Raw genomic sequence first — 20,841 nt, forward strand, 5'->3', positions numbered from 1 at the left:
TGAACTTAAAAATAGAAGATGAGGTGACAGCAGATAAACAGAAGTCTTTACCATCAAGAAAAAAAGGGGAGCATGGAAGTAACTGTGAAAGAAAGTGACAAAGCTGTATTTGCAATTACAGTCAAACATTATTTTCTATCGTTCTACACAATTTACAAATTTTGAATGAATTTTTGTAGTTGTGTTTCATCAATACATTAACTAGTCAGACATTTGATGCACAACTTGCAGCCTGTCGTGCTTATTTTCAAGAATAACTGGGTGCCCACACATCGGTGGATTGTCTTCCGTCAGGGAGGAGCTTTGATCCAAGCTCACACAGTTTGGGATGTCAAATCTGCCTAGGCAGTCCATAGCGTCGTCCATGCTGTTGCTTCTTCCACCTCCTTCTTGAGGGAGAAGGTCACAGCTCCCCCGATCAGATGCCTTGATCATCAATTGTTTTTCTAAATGTCCAACTTCATTTTCATAGAAGTGAAAGAGAGACCTGGACTCTTCGCTGGCAGGATGGCAAAAGGCTTTATCAGTTTTGCATGTGACATAATTAACGGCAAAGCTGTTCATTCTTTGTTGCTTTGTCATAAGGTCCAGGTTCCTGCTAAAAAAGGTCAAAAGTTGCAACAAAGATTTTTCAGAAACACTGTGTGCACATTTAAAAAAACTTTACAGGTTCACAGAGTTATACACCATGGAAAATCCCTTCAGCTCAACTCATCCATGCCAACCAAGATGCCCATCTACATTAATCCCATTTTAATGCATTTGGTCCATATTCCACTGAACCATTCCTATCCAAATACTTGTTCAAGATCTCAGTACCTGACACCACAGCTGCAAATATGTGCACAACAAGCCACAGGAAAGGGTGGTTGGAGGTGGGCAGCAGAGGAACTAATAATTGGGAGCAGGGGTACGCCACTCGGCCTCTCAATCCTGCTCTGCCATTGAATGATATCAGGGCTAATTCGATTGCAATGCCAATTCCATATTCCTGCATGTCCATAGTAACTTTTCATCCTTTTAATTTTCAAGCATTTTTTTTGCCTAGGCTCTAAGGATATTTAAAGACTCTGTTCACCATCCCTTGAGGAGAGTTCCGAAGACCCATGGACACTGAGAGAAAATCTCTCCTCTGGTGTATATGATCACTCCAATATTTTTAGACTGCAGATCCTAATTCTAGATTCTCTCATGAGAAGACATTCTCTCCATGTCCACTCTATCAAGACCCCACAAGGATCTTACACATTTCATAAGACCATAAGGCACAAGCCACAGGAGCAGAAATAGGTCATTTGGACCTCTGTATACTCTGCCACTCCTTCATGGCTGATATATTATCCCTCTCAGCCCCTTTCTCCTGCCTTCTCCCAGAAATCGTTGACCGCCTGACTAATCAAGCAGCTATCAACCTCCACTTTAAATATACAGTAATCATTGACTTAGCCTCCACAGCCATCTGTGGCAATAAATTCAGAATCAGAATCATAATCAGGTTTATTATCACTGATGTGTCATGAAATTTGTTAACTTAGCAGCAGCAGTTCAATGCAATACACAATATAGTAGATGAAAATAAATAACTAATATAGTGCTTCATATAGACCTATTTCATTAGTGAATGTTGACGCGAAGATTTTGTCAAAGATAACGGCCAATCGGTTGGAGAATATTTTGGGTAAAATTATTTGTAAAGATCAAACAGGCTTTATAAAGGGTCGTTATTCCTTTTCAAGTGTTTGGAGACTACTTAATATTATATATTCATCCTCTTCTAAAATTCCACAATGTGTTGTATCTTTGGATGCTGAAAAAGCATTCGACTGAGTCAAATGGAAATATTTATTCAATGTTTTAGAGAAATTTGGCTTTGGTGTTAATTTTAATAATTGGATTAAAATGATATATAAAGCCTCTATTGCTACTGTTGTTACTAACAATTGTAGGTCTCCTTTTTTTCAGCTTTCATGGGGGACAAGGCAAGGCTGTCTATTAAGTCCTTTGTTGTTTAACTTAATATTAGAACCCCTTGCTATTGCTCTTCGTGAGGCTAAAAATATCCATGGGATATTTGTGAATGAGACCATGCATAAGGTCTCTCTTTATGCTAATGATTTATTGGTTTATATATCTAACCCTGATGAATCCATTCCTGCCGTTAAGATTATTTAATGAATTTGGAGGTTTTTCAGGATATAAAATTAATTTTAGTAAAAGTGAATTGTTTCCTTTAAATGATTCTGTTTCTATATATGATAATACTCCTTTTAAAGTTTCAGACTCTTTTAGATATTTAGGTATTATAATTACTAAAAAATAAAAGGATCTTTATAAAGCTAATTTTGTTCCCTTAGTAGACTCTATGAAGTATTTATTCAGTAGATGGAGTCCACTTACATTTTCACTTGTCGGTCGTATTCATACAGTTAAAATGATGATTCTACTGAATTTTTTGTATTTATTTCAGAATATTCCTGTTTTTTTGACCAGGAAGTTTTTTCTATTGGATTGATTCTATTATTTTATCTTTTATTTGGAATAATAAAAGACCAAGAATTAGTAAATGTCATTTACAAAAATTGAAAAAGGATGGAGGTCTTGCTTTGCCTAATTTTAGAATGTATTATTGGGCTGTTAATCTGCGATATATGTCTTTTTGGTTATACTGGGTTGATAAGAGTGATCGGCCAATTTGGGTAGACCTGGAACTAAAAGTTGTAAAACAGTTTTATTTAACCTCGTTATTGGGGACTCCTTTATCTATGCAATTAGGTAAAGTTGTTAATTTAAACCTATATCCTGTGATTAAATATTCTTTACAAATTTGGCTCCAGTTCCGCAATCTTTTTAATCTTAAAAAATTTAAACTTTGTAGTTTAATTTACCGAAATTACTTTTTTAAGTCTTCTTTGAGTGATCCAATTTTTCTACTTTGGAAAAATAAAGGTATTAATTCTTTTTTGGATTTATTTAAAGAAGATAGATTGATGTCCTTTGAACAATTAATTGATAAATGTTCTCTTTCATACTCACACTTTCTGCAATACCTTCAAGTTAGACATTTTTTACAAAAATATTTAAGTAATTTCCCTTACATATTGGAGGCTGACCTGTTAGATACTATTATGAGTATGAATCCTTTGATTAAGGGTTCTATTGGAAGAATTTATAATTTACTATTACAATGGGATAAGCATCCTTTGTCTAAGATTAAACAGAATTGGGAAAAGGAACTTAATTTGACTTTTATGACGGAGGATTGGATGAGGATATTGAAGTTGGTTAACTCTTCTTCAATTTGTGCTAGCCATTCATTGATTCAATTTAAAATTGTACATCGTTATCATTTGACAAAGGAGAGACTTTCTAAAATCTTTCCTAATGTTGATAGTCATTGTGATAGATGTAAAACTGAGATAGCTACACTGATACATACGTTTTGGTCTTCTATATTGGAACAGTTCTGGAAGTCAGTTTTCTCAACAATTTCTAAAGCACTTAAAATTAATTCACAACCTAATAAATTAACTGTGCTTGTTGGAATAGTTCCTCAAAATATTCATGGTATTTCTGTGTCTGACCAACATGTTATTGCATTTGTTACATTGATAGCTAGGAGGGCCATTTTTTTGAAGTGGAAGGACACATCAGCTCCCACTTTGTCACAATGGTTCTCTCAAGTGATGCTATGTCTTAGTTTGGAGAAAATTAGAAGTCGAACCTTTGAACCTTTATTTGATTTTGAGAAAAGATGGGGCTCATTTGCTCATTATTATCATTTGAATTAATTGATATAATTTTTCCACAATCTAATTGTAATTTTATTTAGTATATTTTCTTTTCTTGCTGGCAGTTTGATGTTTATTTTTAGAAGCTTTTTGTATGAGGCATGGCTCCAGGGTTGTACACCTAATGGGTTCTCTTTTTTTTTCTCACTTTTCTGCTCAGTAGGTTTTTTTTTGTTACCACAAAATTTTGTTTTCAGTCTTTAAGATGATGGGTTTTTTTTTTGAGGCATTGTAAGCGTTGTTACTTCGATGTACTCATGTTATTTTTCCTATATATACAATAAAAAGATTTGAAAAGAAAGAAAGAATAAATAACTAAATACATTGTGGTACACATATATTGAATAGATTAAAAGTCATGCAAAACAGAAATAACATTATTTATTATAATATATTAAAAAGTGAGGTAGTCTTCATGGGTTCAATCTCCATTTAGGAATCGGATAGTAGAGGGGAAGAAGCTGTTCCTGAATCGCCGAGTGTGTGCCTTCAGGCTCCTGTACCTCCTACCTGATGGTAACAATGAGAAAAGGACATGCCCTGGGTGCTGGGAGTCCTTAATAATGGATGCTGCCTTTCTGAGCACGTGGCCAAGTGGTTAAGGCATTGGACTAGTGACCTGAAGGTCGTGTGTTTGAGCCCCAGCCGAGGCATCGTGTTGTGTCCTTGAGCAAGGCACTTAATCACAATTGCTCTGCGATGACACTGGTGACAAGCTGTATGGGTCCTGATGCCCTTCCCTTGGACAACATTGGTGTCATGGAGAGGGGAGACTTGCAGCATGGGCAACTGCTGGTCTTCCATACAACCTTGCTCAGGCCTGCGCCCTGGAGAGTGAAGACTTTCAAGGCGCAGATCCATGGTCTCACAAGACTAACGGATGCCTTTCTGAGGCACCGCTCCTTGAAGATTTCCTGGCTACTTTGAAGACTAGTACCCAAGATGGAGCCAATTAAAATTACGACCCTCTGCAGCTTCTTCCAGTCCTGTTCAGTAGCCCTCCATACCAGACAGTGATGCAACCTGTCAGAATGCTCTCCACTGTACACTATAGAAGTTTTTGAGTATTTTTGTTGACATACCAAATCTCTTCAAAGTCCTAATGAAGTATAGTCACCGTCTTGCCTTCTTTATAACTGCATCGATATGTTGCGACCAGGTTAGGTCCTCACAGATCTTGATACCAGGAACTTGGAACTGCTCACTCTCTCCAGTTCTGATCTCTCTATGAGGATTGGTATGTGTTTCTTCTTCTTACCCTTCCTGAAGTCCACAATCAGCTCCTTCATCTTACTGACGTTGAGTGCAAGGTTGTTGCTGTGACACCACTCCACTAGTTGGCATATCTCGGTCCTGTACACCCTCTCCTCTCCATCTGATTCTACCAACAATGGTTGTATCAACAGCAAATTTATAAATGGCATTTGAGCTATGCCTAGCTACACAGTCCTGGGTATAGAGAGAGAAAGTAAAGCAGTGGGCTAAGCACACACCCCTGAGGTGCACCAGTGTTGATCATCAGCGAGGAGGAGATGTTATCACCAATCTGCACAGATTGTGGTCTTCCGGTTAGGAAGTCGAGGATCCAATTGCAGAGGGAGGTAACTTGTCATTCAGGATTGTGGTAATGATGGTGTTAAATGCTGAGCTATAGTCAATGAACAGCATCCTGACGTAGGTGTTTGTATTTTCCAGGTGGTCAAAGGCTGTGTGAAGAGCCATTGAGATTGCATTTGCTGTTGACCTATTGTAGCAATAGGCAAATTGCAATGGGTCCAGGTCTTGCTGAAGCAGGAGTTCAGTCTAGTCATGACCAACCTCTCAAAACACTTCATCACTGTGGATGTGAGTGCTACTGGGCGATAGTCATTAAGGCAGCCCACATTATTCTCCTTAGGCACTGGTATAATTGTTGCCTTTTTGAAGCAAGTGGGAACTTCCACCCATAGTAGTGAGAGGTTGAAAATGTCCTTGAATACTCCCGCCAGTTGGTTGGCACAGGTTTTCAGAATCTTACCAGGTACTCCATTGGGGCCTTCCACCTTGCGAGGGCTCACCCTCTTTAAAAACAGTCTAACATCAGCCTCCAAAACAGACATCACAGGGTCAACAGTTGCAGCAGGGATCCTCACAGCTGTAGTTGTTCCCCCTTTCAAAGTGGGCATAGAAAACACTCAGTCCATCTGGTAGTGAATCATCGCTGCCATTCATGCTATTGGGTTTCGCTTTATAGGAAGTAATGTCTTGTAAACCATGCCAGAGTTGTCGTATATCCGATGTCACCTCCAACTTCATTCAAAATTGTCTCTTCACCCTTGAAATAGCCCTCTGCAAATCACACCTGGTTTTCTGGTACAGACCTGGGTCACCAGCCTTGAATACCACAGAGCTAGCCTTCAGCAGATGACATACCTCCTGGTTCATCCATGGCTTTTGGTTTGGAAATGTACAGCAAGTCTTTGTAGGCACACACTCTTCCACACAGGTTTTAAAGAAGTCGGTACCAACTGCAGCATACTCATCTAGATTCAAAGATGAATCCCTGAATACAGTCCAGTCCACCGATTCAAAGCAGTCTTGTAGGTGCTCCTGTGCTTCTCTTGTCTTGGTCCTCTCTACTGGTGCTGCAGTCTACAGTTTCTGCCTATACTCAGGGAGTAGAAGTACAGCCAGGCGATCAGACTTCCCAAAGTAAGGGTGTGGAATAGCACAGTAGGCATTCTTGATGGTGGTGTAACAATGGTCTGGTGTGTTTTTTCCTCTGGTATTGCAAGTGATCTGTTGATGGTAATTGCTTAACGATATTTTCAGACTGGCCTGGTTAAAATCCCCCAAGATGATGGTGAAGGCATTAGGTGTGCTGTTTCATGCATGTTGATCCCATTGCTCAGATTATTTAAAGCCTTATTGACATTGGCCTGAGGTGGAATGTATATTGCTATCAAAATGATCACAAAAATCTCCCATGGTAGGTAAAATGGACGGCACTTAACTGCAGAGATATTCCAGGGTTGGTGAGCAGAATTAGAACAGCACCAATATATTTGTGCACCAAGAGAAGTTGATCATGAGGCATACTCCTCCACCTCCGCTTTTGAGAGTTCTGCTGCTACACGAGTTGCCTCGAGGCACTCCGGATTCAGTACCCTCTGAAGAAATTCCTCCTCATCTCTATTCTAAATGGATGCCCCTCTATTCTGAGACTGTCCTCTAGTCCGAGACTCATCCACTATAGGAAACATTCTACCCACATCCACTCTACACAGACATTTCAAATTTCAATAGGTTTCATTGAGATAACCGCCCCCCCCCCTCCATTCTCTTAAACTTCAGCGAGTACAAAACCAGAGCTATCAAACCTTTTATCACTGGAATCATTCTCACTAATCTCCTCCAGACCCTCCCCAGTGCCAGCACATCTTTTCTTACATAAGGGGTCACAATACTCCAAGTACGATCTGACCAATGCCTTAAAAGCCTCAGCATTGCATCTTTGCTCTTACAATTCTATTTCTCTCAAAATGAACACTAACATTGCATTTGCCTTCCTTACCACCAACTGAACTTGAAAGTTCCCTTTATGGAATCCTGCACAAGAACTCCCAAGTCCCTTTACACCTCTTGAGTTTTAAATTTTTTCCCCATTTTGAAAATAGTTTACTCCTTTATCCCTTCTTCCAAAGTGCGTAACTGCACACTTCACACTATATTCCACTGCCACTTCTCTGTCACACTCACAACACGCTGGAGGAACTCAACAGGTCGAGCAGCATCCGTGGAAAAGATCGGTCGACGTTTTGGGCCGGAATCCTTCATCAGGACTGAAGAGGGAGGGGGCAGAGGCCCTATAAAGAAGGTGGGGGGAGGGTGGGAAGGAGAAGGCTGGTAGGTTCCAGGTGAAAAACCAGTAAGGGGAAAGATAAAGGGGTGGAGGAAGGGAGGCAGGGAGGTGATAGGCAGGAAAGGTGAAGAAGGAATAGCGGAAAACACAATGGATAGTGGAAGGAGGCGGAACCAAGAGGGAGGTGGTAGGCAGCCGGGGGAGGGGGCAGAGTGACATAGGGATAGGGGAAGGGGGGGGGGAGGGAATTACCAGAAGTTGGAGAATTCTATGTTCATACCAAGGGGCTGGAGACTACCTAGATGGTATATGAGGTGTTGCTCCTCCAATCTGAGTTTAGTCTATTCATGGCAGTAGAGGAGGCCATGTATGGACATATCTGAATGGGAGTGGGAAGCAGAGTTGAAGTGGGTGGCTACCGGGAGATCCTGTCTGTTTTGGCGGACGGAGCAGAGGTTCTCGATGAAGCGGTCCCCCAATCTGCGTCGGGTTTCACTGATGTAGAGGAGGCCGCACCGGGAGCACCGGATGCTATAGATGACCCCAACAGACTCACAAGTGAAGTGTTGCCTCACTTGGAAGTACTGTTTGGGGCTCTGAATGGTGGCAAGAGAGGAGGTGTAGGGACAGGTGTAGCACTTGCGCTTACAGGGATAAGTGCCAGGTGGGAGATCCGTGGGGAGGGACGTGTGGACCAGGGAGTCGCGGAGGGACCAATCCCTGCGGAAGGTGGAGAGGGAAAGATGTGCTTAGTGGTGGGGTCCTGTTGAAGGTGGCGGAAGTTGCGGAGGATGATGTGCTGGATCCGGAGGCTAGTAGGGTGGTAGGTGAGGACAAGGGGAACTCTGTCCCTGTTGTGGTGGCGGGAGGATGGGGTGAGAGCCGAGTTGCGGGAAATGGAGGAGATGCGGGTGAGGGCATCAGTGATGACAGCAGAAGGGAAACCACGATCCTTAAAGAAAGAGGACATTTGAGATGTCCTGGAACGGAAAACCTCATCCTGGGAGCAGATGTAGCGTAGACAGAGGAACTGGGAATAGGGAATGGCATTTTTGCATGTGGCGGGGTGGGAAGAGGTATAGTTGAGGTAGTTATGAGAGTCAGTGGGTTTGTAGAAGATGTCAGTGGACAGTCTGTCTCCAGAGATGGAGACTGAGAGATCGAGAAAGGGGAGAGAAGTGTCAGAGATAGACCAAGTGAATTTGAGGGCTGGGTGGAAGTTAGAAGTAAAGTCGATGAAATTGACGATCTCAGCATGGGTGCAGGAAGCAGCACCAATGTAGTCGTCAATGTACCGAAGGAAAAGTTGGGGAGCAGTACCAGAATAGGTTTGGAGCACAGACTGTTCCACATAACCAGCGAAGAGGCAGGCATAGCTGGGGCCCATGCGGGTTCCCATAGCTACACCCTTGGTCTGAAGAAGGTGGGAAGAGCCAAAAGAGAAGTTATTGAGTGTGAGAACTAGTTCTGCCAACCGGAGGAGGGTAGTGGTGGTGGGGAACTGGTGAGGTCTATTATCCAGAAGGTAGTGGAGGGCTTTGAGGCCTTCTTCATGGGGAATGGAGGTGTATAGGGATTGGACATCCATGGTGAAAATGATGCAGTCGGGACCAGGGAAGCTGGACGTTATTGAAGAGGTGCAGGGCATGGGATATATCCCGGATGTAGGTGGAGAGAGATTGAACTATGGGTGACAAAATGGAGTCCAGGTAGGCAGATACAAGTTCAGTGGGACAGGAGCAGGCGGAAACAATGGGTCTGCCAAGACAGTCAGGCTTGTGGATCTTGGGGAGGAGGCAAAACCGAGCGGTACAGGGTGTGGGAATTATGAGTTTAGTGGCTGAGGATTGAAGGTCTCCGGAGTTGATAAGGGCGGTGATGGTACAGGAGACAATGGTTTGATGTTTTTCGGTGGGGTCCTGTTCCAGGGGTAAGTAAGGGGAGGTGTCAGAGAGCTGCCGTTTGGCCTCAGTGAGGTAGAGGTCCGTCTGCCAGACTACTACGGCACCACTTTTGTCAGCAGATTTGATGGTGAGGTTGGGATTAGTGCGGAGAGAGTGGAGGGCAGTGCTTTCAGAGCGAGTGAGGTTGGAACAGGAGAGAGGAGTGGTGAACTATACCTCTTTCCACCCTGTCACATGCAAAAATGCCATTCCCTATTCCCAGTTCCTCTGTCTCCACTGCATCTACTCCCAGGATGAGGGTTTCCATTCCAGGACATCTCAAATGTCCTCTTTCTTTAAGGATCGTGGTTTCCCTTCTGCTGTCATCAATGATGCCCTCACCCGCATCTCCTCCATTTCCTGCACTTCGGCTCTCACCCCATCCTCCCACCACAACAGGGACAGAGTTCCCCTTGTCCTCCCCTACCACCCCACTAGCCTCCGATCCAACACATTATCCTCTGCAACTTCTGCCACCTTCAACAGGACCCCACCACTAAGTACATCTTTCCCTCCCCACGGATCTCCCACCTGGCACTTATCCCTGTAAGAATTGGTTGATGTTGTGTACTTGGATTTTAAGAAAGCCTTTGACAAGGTGCCACACGAGGCTGCTTAACAAGCTATGAGCCCACGGGATTACAGGAAAGATTCTAGCATGGATAAAGCAGAGGCTGATTGGCAGGAGGCAAAGAGTGGGACTAAAGGGAGCCTTTTCTGGTTGGTTGCCAGCGACTAGTGATGTTCCACAGGTGTCTGTGTTGGGACTGATTTTTTTTTTTAACCTTATATGTCAATGATTTGGATGACGGAATTGATGGATTTGTTGCAATGTTTTCAGACAATACAAAGATAGGTGGAGGGGCAGGTAGTTTTGAGAAAAGAGAGGCTACAGAAGGACTTAGACAGGTTGGGAAATTGGGCAAAGAAGTGGCAGATGGAATACAGTCTTGGGAAATGTATGTCCATGCTCTTTGATAGAAGAAATGAAAAGGTTGACTATTTTCTCAATGGAGAGAAAATACAAAAATCTGAGGTGCAAAGGGGTTTGAGAGTCCTTGTGCAGGAGTTCCTGAAGGTTAATTTGCAGGTTGAGTCTTTGATGAGGAAGCCAAATGTGATGTTATCGTTCATTCCAAGAGGACTAGAATATAAAAGCAAGGATGTAATGCTGAGACTTTATAAAGCACTGGTGAGGCCTCACTTGGGAGTATTGTGAGCAGTTTTGGGCCCCTTATCATAGAAAGGACGTGCTGAAACTGGAGAGGGTTCAAAGAAAGTTCACAAAAATGATTTCATTATTAGGCAGCTTGTCATATGAAGAGCATTTGATGGCTCTGGGTCTGTATTCACCAGAATTCAGAAGAGAGGGGTGACCTCATTGAATTTTGCAGATTCACCACTCTCTGGTTAAAGAAATTCCTCCTCATCCCCATTCTAAAAGGACACTACTCTATTCTGACGCTATGTCCTCTGGTCTTAGACTCTCTCACCATAGGATACATCCTCTTTACATCCACTCTATCAAGGCCTTTCACAATTTGGTAGTTTTTAAATGAGGTCACCCCTCATTCTTCTGAATTCTGGTGAATACAGGCCCAGAGCCACACATTGATTGGTCAGGGTAAGATTCTTGATTGGTCTGAGCATGAAGGGATATGGGGTAGGGGGAGGCAGAAGAATGGGGTTTAGAGGAAAAATGGATCGGCCATGATGAAATGGCAGAGCAGGCTTGATGGGCCAAATGGCCTAATTCTGCTCCTATATCTTATGGTCTTAATCCTTTGGTTGTCAACCCCTCATTCAGAAAAACAGCTTTCCAGTGCACTCTCACTGATTTCCCTGTGCCCTGCCTCTCTCATTGGAAGCAGCGTATAGCTTTGGGAGAAAGCAGCATTACGCCTTTAATGCTCTTCGCAACAGTTTCAAAATGAGAAATGTTTCAACTTCTGCACCTACTCTTGGTGTGGGGCTCCCGTCTTGGTTAGTAACGTCAACACGAAAAACATGAAGAGCACGAAGACAGCCAGGCCGACCCAAAATCCAATCACTATGGAATCTGAAAAAGAGTACTTTGCTTCACAAAGTTGTAACTTGAAAAGCAGCATGGCTGAAATATCTCTTTTGTACAGACAATCTAGTAGATCCTTTCTTCAAATAATGAGATGGTCAGCAATGCCAAGCGTGTACAGGTTTTAGAGTCAAAGACATGGAAAAACCTTCTGCAAGGATTCAGAGTTGGAAGCCCATGCCAGATCCATACACACAGACAATCACAGGTCAGTCCAGCAAGGATATTAGTGGTAGAACCAAAAAGTTACATGATAAATTAATCCTTGGGAGAGCCACCAATCCAATCAAGGTACCCTTCCACCCTGGGCATTCTCTTCCGTTTCCCATCAGGGACAAGGATTACAGAAGCTATAGAGCATATACTACCAGGATCAAGGACAGCTTCTATCCCATTTTTATTACCCTGTTGAAAAGACCTTCAAAAGCTAAAAAATGCACTCTGGACCATTCAGTCTACCTCACCTTGCACTTTATTTGCCTATCTGCACTGTACTTTCTCTGTAACTGTAGAACTACATTCTGCATTGTTTTCCTTTTTGCTACCCCAATGTAATGGTCTGTCTGGATATCATGCAAACAAAAGCTTTTCACTGTATTTAGCTAGATTTGTCACACCAAAGCATTGAAACATAGATTGAAATGCATCATTCTGCATCAACGACCAACGTAGTCCGAGGATTGTGCTAGGGGCAGCCCATGACTGTCGCCACACTTCCTGCGCAAACATAGCTGCCCACAACTTGCTGACCCTAACCTGTACACCTTTGGAATGTGGTGGGAAACTGGAGGAAAACCACAGGATCACAGGGAGAACATAAAACTCCTTACAGACAGTGGTGGGAATCAAACCCCAGTAAGTGATCGCTGGTGCTGTAAAGCGGTTATGCTAACTGCTACACTATTGTGTCACCACATATATTTCCTATCCATGTAGCCATCCCAATATCTTTCAACCATTGTAATTGTCCTTGCCTTTACCACTTCCCTTAACAGCTCATTCCATATAACCACCACACTCCGTGTGGAAAAACTTGCCACTTTATTTCATTCCCCTCTCACCTTAACCCTATGCTCTCTAGTTTAAGCATCCCTTCCCTGTGAATAAGACTGACCCTGAACCGTATCTACGGCCCTCATGATTTTATATATCCTACAATATCAGCCTTCGCCTCCATCACGTCAGTGAAAACAGTGCTAACCAATAAATTTCTTCTTATAACCCAAGCCCTCAGTCCCAGCAACATCCTTGTGAACCTGTTCTGAACCCTCTCCAGCTTAGTCAAAGGATCCCTTGGAATAGTGAGCAGAGGACACAATATTCCAGCACAGTCTCACCAATATCTTATAAAGCTGTAATATGAAGTCTACTCAATTACACAATCATATTTGATAAAGCTACGTTTAACAAGGCTGCTGACATATTCTTCTCCACATCCTGTTTACTAGAGTTGGATTGATTACCCTCGCTACAATCTCCACATGTGCTGATGTTGGAAGATTGTTCCAGTTTAAATGTGCAAACAGCAAAGGGAATAGTCATTAAATCAAGCCTGTATAGCAAACACTGAAGATTAGCTGGATCAGCTGAAGATCAATACGTAGCCTTTTAACATGAACATAATTTCAATTTGTCAATTCACCATTTAAGTTACAGCAAGTCACAGACATTCACTCATGGTGTGAGTGCAGGGTGCCTCCCAGTAAGCTGGACAAAGAGAGGAACATGCAATCGGCTTCATTAAAATATAAGAGGAGGGTAATCCAAAGCACAAGTTGCACCCTATCAGAAAATTAGCATACACTGAGGAATGCAGCTGGAGAATTATATGAAATTATGCGTGAATGTTTACGGACATCAAGGATTTTACTTCCTCCCTAGCAACAGGTGAAGTTCCAGAGGACATGAGAGTAGCAACTGTTGTGCCTTTGTTCAAAAAAAACAGAAATAGGGATAACCCAGGAAACTATACACCAGTGAGCCTCAACTTAGTAGTAGGAAAAGGATGCTGTGAGATAAGATTTGTGTGGATTTGGAAAGGAATGGCCTGCTTAGAGACAGCCAAAACGGCTTTCTGCAGGGCAGGTCATGCCTTAAAGACGAGATGAGGTTAAAGCAGTGAACGCTAACTACGTTGATTTCAATGAGGCATTTGATAAGATCCTCATGGTAGGTTGATTCAGAAGGTAAAGATTCAGGGGATTCAGGGTGAAGGAATTATATTGACTTAGAATTGAGCATACTATGTTGAACTATTCTTTATATCAATGAAAATGTATTTTGGTAGATTAGAAGGTTTACAGATGGCATCAAGATCAGTGGAGTTGTGGACCATGTAAAGGACTATCAAACAATACAGCAGAATATAGACCAGTTTCAGAAATGGGCAGAGAAGTGGCAAATGGAGTTTAACATGAGGCAAACACGAGAAAATCTGCAGATGCTGGAATTTCAAGCAACACACATAAATATTGCTGGTGAACACAACAGGCCAGGCAGCATCTATAGGAAGAAGTACAGTCGACGTTTCGGGCCCAGACCCTTCGTCAGGACTAACTGAAAGAAGAGATAGTAAGAGATTTGAAAGTGGGAAGGGGAGGGGGGGGGGATCCGAAATGATAGGTGAAGACAGGAGGGGGAGGGATGGAGCTAAGAGCTGGTCAGTTGATTGGCAAAAGGGATATGAGAGGATCATGGGATGGGAGACCTAGGGAGAAAGAAAAGGGTGGGGGGAAGCCCAGAGGATGGGTAAGGAGTATAGTGAGAGGGACAGAGGGAGAAAAAGGAGAGAGAGCAAAAATAATAATAATAAATAAATAAATAACGGATGGGGTACGAAGGGGAGGTGGGGCATTAACAGAAGCTAGGGAAGTCAATGTTCATGCCATCAGGTTGGAGACTACCCAGACGGAATATAAGGTGTTGTTCCTCCAACCTGAGTGTGGCTTCATATCCACGGCCTCCTCTGCTGTCAAGATGAAGCCACACTCAGGTTGGAAGAACAATACCTAATATTCCGTCTGGGTAGCCTCCAACCTGATGGCATGAACATTGACTTCTCTAACTTCCGTTAATGCCCCACCTCCCCCTCGTACCCCATCCCGTTATTTATTTATTATTATTAATTTGTTTCTCTCTCTCTCTCTCTTTTTACTCCCTCTGTCCCTGTGACTATACTCCTTGCCCATCCTCTGGGCTTCTCCCCTCTCCCTTTCTTTCTCCCTAGGCCTCCTGTCCCATGATCCTCTCATATCCCTTTTGCCAATCACCTGTCCAGCTCTTGGATCCATCCCTCCCCCTCCTGTCTTCTCCTATCATTTTTGGATCTCCCCCTCCTCCTCTTAAATCTCTTACTAACTCTTCCTTCAGTTAGTCCTGATGAAGGGTCTCGGCCTGAAACGTCGACTGTACCTCTTCCTACAGATGCTGCCTGGCCTGCTGCGTTCACCAGCAGTTTTTATTAATGTGAGACATTTCGCTTTGGGAAGGCAAATGATGTTCAGTGCAGTGGCTATGCAAATAGATAAAGTGATAAAGAAGTTTTATGCTCCACTTGCCTTCAGTGGAAGGAGTGCTGAGCATAAGAGTAAGGAAACCATGCTGCAGCTGTATAAAACATTAGTCAGGCCACAATTGGAGTATTGCACATGGTTCCGGTTGCTCTATTATAGGAAGGGCGTGGAGACTGCAGAGAGGGTGCAGAAGGGGGTTACCAGGATGCTGCCTAGATTAGAGGGTATGAGCTATACAGTAAGGTTGGACAAAGTTGGGTTGGTCTCCCTAGGCCATCAGAGGCTGAGGCGGAAGGGTGAGCAGATAAGAGTTTTTTTTTAAATTATGAAAGGCAGTCAGAATTTTTCCCCCAGGTAGAGAAAAAGCATCTATTGTTGTGGGTGGGGGATAGTAGTTTAAAAGTGATGGGAGGGGAAGTATTTTATGTACAGAGTGGTAGGTACCTGAATAGGAAGCAGGTAGTTTGGTGGAATTTGAGGCCTTTAGATGGACACATGAAAATGAAGGGAATGGATGAAACACCAGAGGAAGGCATTTAATATGAATTGAGGGTCAACTGGCCTGTCTAGTGCTGTGCTGTTCTATGTTGTTAAAGATGATAGCTTTGATTGTTGCTTTAAAGTGATCATTCTGAACTGTGGGGTTGATTTTAACAGATTATGCTTGTAATGATTGTCAGCAAATATCATGAAAGCTAAGACACAGGGATAAAATTGCTCCGGACTAACTCCGTCTCATTCCTTGATGGATATGTTGCATAACAACAGGAAAGAAAACAAATCATTTCCCTAAATTCTTATTTGTAATTGCAAGCATGTTAACTGTTTTCACAATAAACCAGGGTGGAAACATTGCGCTTAACAGCAGAAAGCAAATAAACACTCAGTGGCCATTTTATTAGGTACACCTGTCCGTTATGGAAATATCTAATCAGCCAATCACGTGGCAGCAACACAATGCAATAAAGCATGCAGATATGGACAAGAGGTTCAGTTGTTGTTCAGGGCAAACATCAGAATGGGGAAGAAATGTGATCTAATTGACTTTAACTGCGGAATGATTATTCGTGCCAGATGGGGGGATTTGTGCAACATAGAAACTGCTGATCTGGGATTTTCCAACACAACAATCTCTAGAGTTTACAGAGAATGGTGCAAAAAAAAAAAAAAAAAAACAATAAAATATCCAGTGCACAGCGACTATGTCTGCAAAAATGCCTTGTTAATGAGAGAGGTCAGAGGCCAGACTGGGTCAAGCTGACAGGAAGATGACAGTAACTAAACTTTTGTTACAACAGTTAGGTGCAGAAGAGTATTTCTGAAGACACAACACGTCGAACCTTGGAGTGTTACCTCCTGTACCTAATAAAGTGGCCACGGGGTGTATCTGAATAACAAACCAATGAGGGAGAATAAGGAAAAAGCAAATATCAGAGTCAACCAGAATCTTACAAGTCTCAAAGTTTTATAATTTGGTAGGAGGCCATAATGCATGGTCTACTAACTCTCTCAGGAATATATGCCAAAAAGATCTTTAATTTCTTAGGCTTTTATTAACTGAAAACACTTAGTTCAAAATTAATTGAATACTGTTTTACTGAGATTTAATTTCTTCTCATGTATCAAACCTTTACCAATATAGTTGAGTTAATCACTCATCTAAGTTCTCCAAAACTCAAAAGATTCTCAAGTATTTCAACCAAAGTACCCTGAGTTGCACGAGCACATAACTGCTAGTGTAGGAATGAATTCTGTCTGAGAACATATGAGCTTTAAACTAGCAAGATCTCCAAAGGTCACTTCTGATTTCTACAACTCAACAACACAAATTGCTTAGAATTTTAAAAATAATAATTTTTGACTCAATTCTCATTGAATTATATTAATTTACATTGCTGTATTGAATGATCTTTCACAGCATTCAATAAAATATCAGCACTAAAAAGATGCAGTCACGCTTTTTTTCAGTATCACCAACACAAATTGATTCAACTATTTTCTATGTAATATTCAACACTATAATGCTGTTCTGCAGTCTGGTTGCATATCATTTGAAGTAGTATATTAACTGTTGTTGCTTCTCTCTCCAATTTCCTACCATAATGCTATACAGTATTTTTGTTTAAATCCACTTAAAGCTGAACAGAGGCCCTGCAGTAAGATCAGGCTGCTCTGCTTTGCAGTTTCACGTTCTCAGACAGTCTTTCAATTTTACTGGATCTAGCTCCTTTGTATGTCCTCCAGCTTTGTGAAATTCTGTAGCAGATGCATTAAATTAATCCCACTACAGGTTGGATTAAAATGGCAGGTCTTCAAATGGTGATCAAGGGCAAATTAGTTCTTATCTGAGCAGCTGAATCTAATATAGCAAACATTACCCCTAGGATTACAGTTTAATAAAGTAAAGTCACATTGCTTTGCAGATTAAAAAGTATTGTCTGCCACTTTTAACACTCGATTTACGCTGGGTGATAAATTCCATTCACATCAAAAACTTACATCTGTGCGCCTTCAGTCCTTCAAAGGAAACTGGCTCATAGTCATAATACTCATAGCTCCAGATATAACCATTACTAGAGACAGTGGTCTTGTTTGCAGTGGGATTATCCTCAGACATTTCACACCTGCAAGAAAGCATAATAATACAAGTTCCTTTAGAATTAATTAAAACGGCAACTAAACCAAAATTATATTCCAAATTAAGTTACAATGTACACTGCATGTACAAAAATACATTAATGTTAACATAGAAACCTATCTGCGATGCATTCAATGTGCAAGTAGAATCAAATTATTCACCCAGTGACCAAAATCTATTTAAATGCACGCCGTCACCATACACTGTCACATCAAAAGCGATCATTTGATCAGTTTCCAACTTTCAACACTGACAGTTTCATTCTGCTTGGCATCATAACAAAGGAAATTGAGATTAAAAACGATATTCCTTCTGCAGTGCCAAACTGAAAGAACACAAGGGATTCAGGATTGTATCTTAATTAATGAAATACAGAGGTGACACTATTGTATGATGTTATTTGCAGGAAACACCAACCATGTTACTTCATTGTTCAAGCAGAGACAGTAACATATTTAAATGGTAGAAAAGTGAAGAAATGGCAGTTTTCATTAGTTGTGGCCATCATCAAAATTATGCTTTAACTTCCAGCTGTAACTGAATAGCCCAGTCTACCCAAACTCCATCATGCTTGGACACCAATTCTGATTCAGTACAGAATGAAAATCTCAGCACAAAACATATCCTTATCGTATCACTAATGTAACGACAGAAACACACACACACACACACAGAGGAGGGGGGAGGGGGGAGGGGGAGAACAGCTCTGCGCCGCCAGACGTAAAACTTACGCTTGCATCATTTCCAGTGGACCCCGTCCTGAGCTGCAGTAAATGTTTGCAGTTCATCAATTACTTGGAAGTAAAGCTTTGCCACCTCCTTCCTCCCATAACTATCTATTTCACTGGCATTTCCTGGCAGAACTTCTCTACCAGCCCTGGTCGCCATTCATGAGGGTCAGTGAGAAGGACTTTCTGCTTGACAATCTTGGTGCAGCATGATCTGTCCCACAGTAATTGCAGTGAATTTGCATTCAATTCTCTGAAGCTTCCTTCAAGATCAAAATATACCTCAAGTTGTCAGCTTTGGTGCATTTAGGATTTGTTTATCCAACAATGCAGAAACCAGGGACGAACTGGCACAACAAGTACAGTGACAAGATAATACAGCTAGGAAACAGCTGCGTCAGCCCATCTCGTTCATGCTGACTATGGTGCACACCTAAGCTAGTCTCATTTGCCTATGTTTGACACATAACCCTCTAATCCTGACTCATTTAACTGTCTGAATCATTTAATTCCTCCTCCCAGTCCTATCATACAATCACAGGCCCACAACATGTCCATCCAGTATTGCTTCCAAAAGCAAAATGCTGAAGGAATTCAGCAGGTAAGGTAGCATCTATGGAGGAGAATGGGCAGTCAACATTTTAAGTTAAGACCCTTCATTAGGACTGGGCAGAAAAAGGGAAGAGGCCAGTATAAACAGGTCAGGGGATGGTGGAGGGGGGGTGGGGGAGATTGGAGCACCAACCCTCCAGTGAATTTCCAAAGAATAAACTGAGACCTGAAAGGAGTGTGGGGAGGGTTGTAATGTAGTTGTTATAGTTCCTTATCTTCTCCCCTGTTGTTTTCATATTTAGAAGACTCAAACCTTCACAGAAAAGTAGCAATCTTGTCTCCAGCAAGTCAGGATCAATGCCCAAAGATCTTTGAAAAAGTTAAATATTGTTGGAGTGAAACCCTGCCAACCTTTCAAACTGCTGATCAGCCCAGAGCAAGCAGTAACAGTCGAAAGATCATACGAAGTGGACTGATGGACTAACACAAGGATAAGAAGAAACGATTCCACAGACCTACAGCAAGCAGACAAGATTAGGAATAAATGTGGTACATTCAATAGTTTGGGATGGTGAGGGTTCCAGATGGGAGGGGAAACACCTAAGGACGGACATATTTCTTCAAAAGGAAAAGAAGTATTTTGCGAGAGATGTCTTACCATACTAAAGTAATTGCTTGTTAAGATTCAAGACCAGGCAATTTTCTGAACAACACACAAATAGCCAATGGTATAAACACAATTCACCACTTCTACTTTGTTACGTTCACTGGATTCTGGTCATTCATGCAGACCTCAAAAGCAGAGTAACACACACTAGTTGCTATTTCAGAACATGGAAGAATAAAATGGCTTTATAGTGCTCTCATCAATAAATAAGATTATAAAGGGATAACTAAGATATCTTTACACAGCAGGGTCTTTTAGTTGCAAAGATAAATACGGCAATTAGCAATTACCAAGCAACTTGAAGAGAAGACCAGATCAAATACTCTGGTAAATGGATGCTAGTAATCATAGATCTGACAGTTTCACAAATGAACAAAACTTGGTCTAGCTCAAAGGAAAAAATATAACCAAGAGTGTACTTACAGACCAGTAGAGTACTTTTTACAGCTTATTCTTAATATTTCTATTGGGAATATATTTAGTTACACTTCTTTCAACTGTCCCTCTGGACATTCAAGATGGACCAAATTTTCTGACAGAACAGCTTTGGTAAATGACTTAAGTTCATTATGTCGGCAGAGTGGTGCAGCTTGTAGAAACGCTATCTCACAGCACTGGAGACCCAGGTTCAATCCTGATACGCCTTCAATTACTCCGAAAGACTGGAAGTAGGGTAAATACTGAAAGGCTTTTAATCGCAGTAAAACGTGACTTTCATGCTGAGTGTCTGCCCCTGGACTGACGAGGAGGAGCAATGGCGAAATTGCCTTTCTTCAGGGGTCTGTGGGAGGAGCCACAGGGGCAGTCAGCAGAGGGGCGTGTCCAGACAGGTAACCCAGTTACAACATATATACATGGTTTACCACAAATCCCAATCCTGAGTGTTGATGACGTGGAGTTAGCATGTTCTCCCAGTGACCACCCAAGTAGGTTGGTAGGTTAATAAGCCTCAGTAAACTGCTCCCAGTGTGCAGGTGAGTGGAAGAACCTGGGAGAATTGTGGGGAGAATAAAAGATGGGATTAATATAGGGTTAGTGTAGAATGGGTGGGAGATGGTTAGTGAGAGGCCAATAGATCAGTTTGACTGTTTCTGTGCCTTA

The 20,841-nt window shown here is 42.0% G+C and overlaps 1 protein-coding gene across 1 annotated transcript; it reads right to left on the reverse strand.

Moving 5' to 3' along the window:
- Nucleotides 1–201: 201 nt before the first annotated feature.
- On the reverse strand, nucleotides 202–17,772 carry mrap2a (melanocortin 2 receptor accessory protein 2a). Its single transcript, XM_072278027.1, has 3 exons — nucleotides 17,655–17,772; nucleotides 11,532–11,631; nucleotides 202–598 (listed from the first exon to the last, which is right to left on the reverse strand). The coding sequence occupies exons 1-3, from the start codon at nucleotides 17,770–17,772 to the stop codon at nucleotides 202–204; spliced, it is 615 nt and encodes a 204-aa protein (XP_072134128.1).
- Nucleotides 17,773–20,841: the final 3,069 nt, after the last annotated feature.

This window comes from Mobula birostris, chromosome 2, assembly GCF_030028105.1.
Source record: "Mobula birostris isolate sMobBir1 chromosome 2, sMobBir1.hap1, whole genome shotgun sequence".
NCBI classification, from domain to species: Eukaryota; Metazoa; Chordata; class Chondrichthyes; order Myliobatiformes; family Myliobatidae; genus Mobula; species Mobula birostris.

Excerpts from the sequence above, each read along its gene's own strand:
- mrap2a (XM_072278027.1), bottom strand. The coding sequence starts at position 17,772 with ATGTCTGAGGATAATCCCACTGCAAACAAGACCACTGTCTCTAGTAAT. Across the intron at positions 11,632-17,654 it reads AGGACTGAAGGCGCACAGAT|ATTCCATAGTGATTGGATTT; the intron begins GTAAGTTTTTGA and ends ACTCTTTTTCAG. Across the intron at positions 599-11,531 it reads ACGGGAGCCCCACACCAAGA|CAGGAACCTGGACCTTATGA; the intron begins GTAGGTGCAGAA and ends GACCTTTTTTAG.